The sequence below is a fragment of the Arachis hypogaea genome, chromosome 20 (assembly GCF_003086295.3).
Source record: "Arachis hypogaea cultivar Tifrunner chromosome 20, arahy.Tifrunner.gnm2.J5K5, whole genome shotgun sequence".
In the NCBI taxonomy this organism is placed as follows: Eukaryota; Viridiplantae; Streptophyta; class Magnoliopsida; order Fabales; family Fabaceae; genus Arachis; species Arachis hypogaea.
The window spans coordinates 22645299-22652506 of NC_092055.1; the positions used below are offsets into that span (position 1 = coordinate 22645299).

The 7208-nt window shown below is 36.1% G+C and overlaps 1 protein-coding gene across 1 annotated transcript; it reads right to left on the reverse strand.

Moving 5' to 3' along the window:
* Positions 1-3006: 3006 nt before the first annotated feature.
* Positions 3007-6538, reverse strand: LOC112783620 (bifunctional aspartate aminotransferase and glutamate/aspartate-prephenate aminotransferase). Its single transcript, XM_025826652.3, has 10 exons — positions 6127-6538; positions 5779-6037; positions 5543-5636; positions 5317-5420; positions 4598-4846; positions 4392-4505; positions 4085-4168; positions 3662-3832; positions 3462-3575; positions 3007-3307 (listed from the first exon to the last, which is right to left on the reverse strand). Exons 1-10 carry the CDS (start codon positions 6234-6236, stop codon positions 3167-3169), a joined length of 1440 nt encoding a protein of 479 aa, XP_025682437.1. The 5' UTR covers positions 6237-6538; the 3' UTR covers positions 3007-3166.
* Positions 6539-7208: the final 670 nt, after the last annotated feature.

A 7208-nucleotide genomic window follows, 5' to 3' on the forward strand; every position in this document is an offset into this window, starting at 1 on the left:
TGTATTCTATTTTTTTCTTATATTTTTTCATCTTTTCTGATTTTTGTTTCTGAGTTATATGGATTATATTTTGCCTTCATTTGTTATTGTTAGGTTGTTGAAAAGAGCCCTGTTATTTCTTGATTAATTGTTGAATTTTCCTTTGTTGTGCTTTTGCTGTGTGTGATTGAGGCCTTATTGTGTTGTGGTATATCTTACTCCCTTTCGAGTTATGGTGACTCTTTGTAATCATCAAATATAATTTTAATAGATCCTTTGAATGATTGATGCACAGGCCGGCTGACCCGATGGACGTCGATGAGTTCCTTTTCAAGACGACCAGGGGAGATGACGTCTGGTGGCCAGACCAGCACCGTTACTGGTACGACCTGTTCAGGGGCCCTACCAGGCACAGCACTTGATTACAATCGACGACCATCCAAACCTTCGCCCGACACAGGAGTACCTCACCTGGTGGCAGCATTCCTGCATAGTGAGACATCTCTCCGGTGATGACGTCCTCACCGATCCCAGAGCAGCAGCCCCACCAGCTGATATCCTCCCCACAGCCCCTGGTCATAGAGATGAGATACAGTTACCATGGGATGTCCCAAATCGAAGGCGACAGGCGAGGAGGCGACCTCGCGATGATGTCTGGAGACCAGCACGTCAGGCACGTGGTCAGCGCACTCGTAAGGACGGTGACAGAGACTAACAGTTGTCAGAAGAGGAGCCTGAGTACGCATGACAGAAGGATATAACCGAGGTTGGCATTCCCGATGCATATACAGGGCAGCTGTCCGATACATTTTTCGCTGACCATGAAGCTGACATGGCTACGAGGCTTATGCCGGGTATCTCCATCCCAGTCACCACCCGACTAATGACACCGCTTGGGAGCAGCCCCTGTTCGACATTGGATCCGATGTTGAGATAAACATGGATGATATGTTCTAGATCATCGGGGCGACCAATGATACGATGGATGACTTGGCCAATCATTATCACCTCCAGAGAGACGATACCGACATACCTGGGATATCGAGCGGTGTATCCACCCAGTATGGGACAGCTCTTCCAGGGTGCTACCAGACTCCTCCTCCACCACAGCACCAGTGTGGCTTTGCTCCGTCACTCTACTATCAGACTCCATCCCTGCCACCACCGCCACCACTATCCGATTCTGTCTGGCCACCACCTCCTATGCCTCCTCCCATGATTGTAGCAATTCTTCCACCACCCACTTGCTGCCGTCGGACGGCGTTAGTTACTATTATTGCTATGTATTTTGTTTATTGTTTATGTCTATAGACCTCCATCACATGTATGACTCTACTTGTTTATCCATGTTGATATATGCTTTTTTACGAAAATATTGTAACGTCATATATAAAACATTCTCCTATATTCTCGCATGTATCTCAGATTCACTGGCCCAAATCAGAGTACACGCATATCTCAGGTGCATCCAAGATAAGACTCGTACACCGCGTATCATAGAACGGGGTCAGTGCACCCGAAATGTGGCCATTTTTGAGAATGCCCCTCTGTATCTGAGATATGACTAACAATGCATTTTGGTAAATTCCTCCACGTTTATTTAAATCGGTAAATATTATATTTATTTAATTTAAATAAAAAATCCAACGAAGTAATCATTTTTTTTAGTTTTTATTTTGTTTATTATAGATGTATTTGAAAAACTGTATGCATTATGGAAAAAAGAATAAATAGACGTCAAAAGAAAACCCACAAAAATACAAAAAATAAAATTATTATAGATTCAAATTATAAAAAATTTCATCAAATTATACTTATCATAAAAAATTCTATCAAATTATAAATTACAAACTCAATAATTATTCTAGATTAAAACTTAAATTAAAGATACTAGATCAAAATGCCACAATTAACAATTTTTGTACTATTTGATAGAAAAGCAAAAAAAATTATTGGACAAAACTATCTTAAATTTAATTACACTCCAAGACAGCAATGATATTGAAGCACCATCCCAATTAAAAAATTTATACTTTACACTTATATTTGAAGTCAAAGTAAATGATTTTAACTATACTCTTAACAATATACTATTGCCAAGACATTTATTCCAACAAAAAATACTGAAACTTAACCCTTATTACAACAAATAAAACAGGTAATACAACAAAAAATTTATTTATTCAAAACATAATTTTTATTGTTCATTTATATTCTTCATTGATTATAGAAAACGACTTCACCAACATGAATATTATCAAACCTAGATGACATATAAATTAAGAGATTAAGGAGAAAGAAAAGTAAACGAATCTAAGACACATCTTCACATGAAGAAAATATATACATAGATGGAATAAAAAAAGACAATAGATCAGAAAATGTATACAAGTCAACGGATTAAAAATATCATGTCTCCACAAAAATATATGACAGGAAGAAAAAAGAAATAATTCCAACAAAAACCGAAAATAAAAAAGGAGGACAAACACTATATAAAAAGACTAAGTCAATTAATTATAACAAATACGAACATAAAAACAACAAATGAAGATGTAGCTTTGTACAACTTTAACATTAAAAACTTTTGTATTACAAAATATTTTAAATAATAAACACATCAAATTTAATATTAGTTTGTATATATTTTAATTAATTTTTAAATAATATAATACTTATTAAAATATAATATATACTATAATTAATTTATCACTCTGGGCATCGCGCGAGTCTCACTCTAATTAATAGTGTTTCCTGAACCTTTAACAATAGTGAACTCTTGAACTCAGTTTGGCCATGTTTCAAGCATGAATATGCCCACATTAATAGTGTAGGAAGTAGGAACACTTCGGGATCTTGTGTAACCTCCCTCCGTTTTTTATCCATTATCTTTCATTTATGTTCAGATACATTAGTTTTTGAATATATCGCTTTTTCTAAGTAGGAACGTTATCCAGAATCTGCAGCAGTTCCTTCAAATAAATTGGACAAATTACTTTCACTGACAATTATTTAGAAATCATGAAATGATCAACTACCCACATAATTTTAATAATCATCATTTAGGATGTGGTATTCAGAAGAGAAAATAGCCACAGCCTGTTATTTTAAGGATTTAACTAGTTGCAAATTGCCAAAGCCAAATATAAAATACATCAAGTAGAAGAAAGAGTTCAATTCATATGCTTCAAACAAGAGCAGCAGAGATTAGAGGGATAAGTGCTTTCTTAATTCTCTCTACAGCTGCCTGTAAGGTAGTAAGGGATGCAGCATAAGAGATGCGGATGCAAGTGTCATCTCCGAATGCACTTCCCGGCACCAGAGCAACCTGCAAATGAAAACACCACAAAACAAATAAAATTATTATTTGCGAAATGTGATGCATTAAACCTTTCAAAGCATCATGTCCATCAGCTATCTTAACTTTATATACATATAAGATGTTTCAGAAAAATAGTAAAACAAAATATTACTGCTGATACCTGGCCCTTGTCTAGAAGGTATCGACAGAGGGACTCAGAATTCTCAATTTTACCGAAACCATCAACTTCTCTTCCGTAGTAGGAGCTGAAATCAAGGAATAGATAAAATGCTCCCTGAAAGTGGACAGCATGGTATATTTACAAAGTAGAATAGCAGAGAACAGAAGGAGGAGAAACATCATATAGTTGAGTTTGTGAACCTGAGGTTCTGATATTTTCACACCATCCATCTCTCTAAAACTTCTAACCAAGAAATCTCTTCGTTCCCTGAATGCTTTCACCATGGTAGAAACAGCCTCCCCACCAGCATAGCCTAGCCCTAAGGCAGCAACTGCAGCTTTCTGGGATATACTACTTGCCCCTGAAGTGAACTGAATAAGATAATATGTGTCAGGCATCATATTGGGCGCATGTGGCCACGTGCATGCAAGCACACATATAGCATAAATCGTCCAACTCCAACTTAATCCAAATGAAAAATAGAAATTTTCTTCTCTCCATTGCCGAATCTTGCAAGACCCTAAGCATATAAAGATGTCTTGGAGCAACAGGAAACAAAGAGAAATACAAAGTAGAGCTATATTGTTGACAAAAATGGCCAACCGAAAACAATTACAACATACCTGACTTTGAAGCTTTCCGCATGCTGCAATAAAATGTTTCGGGCCAGCAATATATCCAAGTCGCCAACCAGTCATTGCAAATGCCTACAAGAACACAGTTCAAAAACATCGCAAGTTCATAACCAAGTTACCTGACCAAAGGCTTTATGCATCATGCCATAATTGACAACTATACTAACAAATAACAAATATGAATTGAGTAGTCAACAAAAAAAAAAAAGAGATCAACAACACCAAAAATAATGAAATACCCAAAAAGATATATTAATTTGAATTAAGGTAAGAGAACATATCCTAACAGATTAACCTTGGAAAAACCGTTCACAGTAAGAGTCCTGTCCCACATGCCAGGTAAAGATGCAAAGCTCGTATGAGTTGCTGGTGCATAAATTATGTGTTCATAAATTTCATCAGAGATGACCTGTATAAAACAGCCATAAAGATCTTCAAAGGAACTATCATTTAGAAAAAAACATTGACACACGTGATCTAGTCATGGAAGTATAAAGCTACCAGAAGCCTGGGGTGCTTTGCTACAATTTGGGCTATCTCTTCAAGTAATTTCTTTGGATAGACTGACCCTGTTGGGTTAGATGGCGAGCAAAGAATAAGTACTCTTGATTTTTCAGTGATTTTGGATTCAAGGAGTTTGGGATCCAAAAGAAAATTATCAGATATGCTGGTTGGAAGAATCACAGGTGTTGCATCAGCCAATCTTGCCATTTCTGGGTAACTCACCCAAAATGGGGCCGGAATAATGACCTGAAGAATTTACAAGACATGGTAATGTAAACCGCAGAGTTTGCAAAGGGAAGAATGACATAAGATACATCTTTCATAGTTGTAAACATAACACAGAATGGAGCAATCTTTCATTGGCATATAAAGCTTGCTTGACCCAAAATATATGATAATCAAATTTCATGAGTACAGCAGAAAAACAATACATGGAGCAAGGGGTTCAGAAATGAATGCTGAGTTACAAAATACAAAGTCAGTTGATCAAAACAAAGGCTTGTCACTAAGTTCAAACAGATCATGGAATCCTACTACAAGTCTGTAAACACATACAAGAATACAGCATCAAAAGGAGAACAAAGCTAAAGCTTGTATATTGTTGAAGTCAATTTTTTCCCCTAACCCTGTATTTCAGCACAAATTTAAAGCACACTCACCATTTTTCTTTAACTAGCCTAATGTCTTCGCAAGTAAGGTAAAGAGCCATTACATACCTCATCGCCCGGTGAACAAACTGCAAGTACTGCCTGAGCAATACTCTGCTTTGCTCCATTGCTTACCACAATCTGATCAGGAGTATATGTAATTCCATTCTCCTCTGCAATAAAAATTCAGGAAAATTGTCAAAAGCCACATAAGCCCCCATCTCAAAAAATCAGTAAAAAACAATTAACCAGAGTAAACCAAACACAAACACTTGAAGTGCATGAATTAGCTAACCCTTCAACTTATGACAAATCGCGCTGCGCAATTCAAATGTTCCGGCATTAGGGGTGTACCTTGTGTATCCTTCGCGAATAGCATTAATCCCAGCCTACCATACTCACCACACATTAATCAAACATTCACATGATCATTACTTCATGATCATAATTTCATTATCATACACCTAAATCAAAAAGCAGAAAGATGCAGCAATAAAGTACAATTCACACAAAAATAAAATGAGAATTCACCTCAGCTATGACGGCAGGTGTATCGAAATCAGGTTCTCCGGCGGCCAAGCGAATAACCGGCACTCCGGCTTCGACAAGAGCAGTGGCCTGGTCACTTATGGCAACAGTCTTGGAAGGCTTAACAGCATTAACCCTCGGACTCAAAGAAATATCAACACCAAAAGATTCTGAATCTTCAAAGCTACTACTCTTCGCTTTCACAACCGCCACAAGAGCTCTTCTTCTATTCAGCTCAACACGTTTTCCCTTATGCACCGTTCTACAGAAAACACATAATATTCAAAAAAACAGTTGCAGAGGCGGATATTAGAAACAAATGAAAATGGAGCATAAAGAAGAAGAACTCACATGAAAGGAAGAGATCTACGAGTAGGTGGAGGAATCACGGAATGGAAAGAGGGGCATTGATCTCCGAATTGGGTTCTGGAGATGGTAGCGCTGTTTAGAGTATTCGCCATTGTGAATTCGATTGAAGGTGTTATGATAATACGAGAAAGAAAGGTGAAAAAAAATGCAATTGAAGTAACTGAAATGAAAAGGAGAAGAAATGAGAAAATTAAAGGTAAGATTCAAAGAAGAGGGAAGAGGGGGTTGGTGGGAGAAGAGTTAGTTGGTGGGTGGAACCAAAAAGAACTAAACTAACTTTATTAATAGATTAATAGTCGTTCAAGTCAATAAGATTGAACTCAATTTTTACACGGATGTAGTTTTTGTTTTTTCGTTAATGTTTTGGGAGTGAAATGTAAAGTGAAGTGAAGATAATTAGTTGGGACTTGGGAAGGGGATATTTAAAAGGGTATTTTGGGCTTAATTATTAAGAGATAGAAACATTATTACTCATAATTTTTTATCATGTCACGTCTTCCAACGTTCAATATATAACAATCATGGACCTAAATAATTTTAAGGTTCCTTATCCTTTTAATGATTTGGGCTCGCCAGGATCGATATGCATGTTTTGCTTCAGAAAATAATTTCTGAAATAACAATCATTATTCATTGGAAGTTCATCGTGCACCTTTATATTAGGCTAAACAAGTATAATATATAATCTCTGAAAATATTATCCTCAATTAAGTGATGACTTAAGTAGATTAAAAAGAAAAATGATAAACTGAGATCAGTGAGATGGTCAATAAGGGAACTCGCATACGGTTTTTTTTTTTTTTTATTTCTCAATATGCGTAATTTCTAAAATATTTATCAATTTAAATTTTGAAATATATTTTGATGTAAGGTTACAAGATAAATAAAACATACATGTATTTCTAATGTACTGTATTTAAGATATGAAAGAAAATTTAATACGTTAATTTCGGGTGCACTCAAAATGCTCATTTAAAAAATTGATGTGCATCTAATCTAAGGGGTATGTCTAAAATAAGCTCAACACTTATATATTTATTAAATGTGTCACATTTATATAGACC

Coding starts and splice junctions, on each gene's coding strand:
- LOC112783620 (XM_025826652.3), bottom strand. CDS start 6,236: ATGGCGAATACTCTAAACAGCGCTACCATCTCCAGAACCCAATTCGGA. Junction 4,506..4,597: donor CAAAGCACCCCAGGCTTCTG/GTAGCTTTATAC, acceptor TGTTTTATACAG/GTCATCTCTGATGAAATTTA. Junction 3,833..4,084: donor GCGGAAAGCTTCAAAGTCAG/GTATGTTGTAAT, acceptor TATCTTATTCAG/TTCACTTCAGGGGCAAGTAG.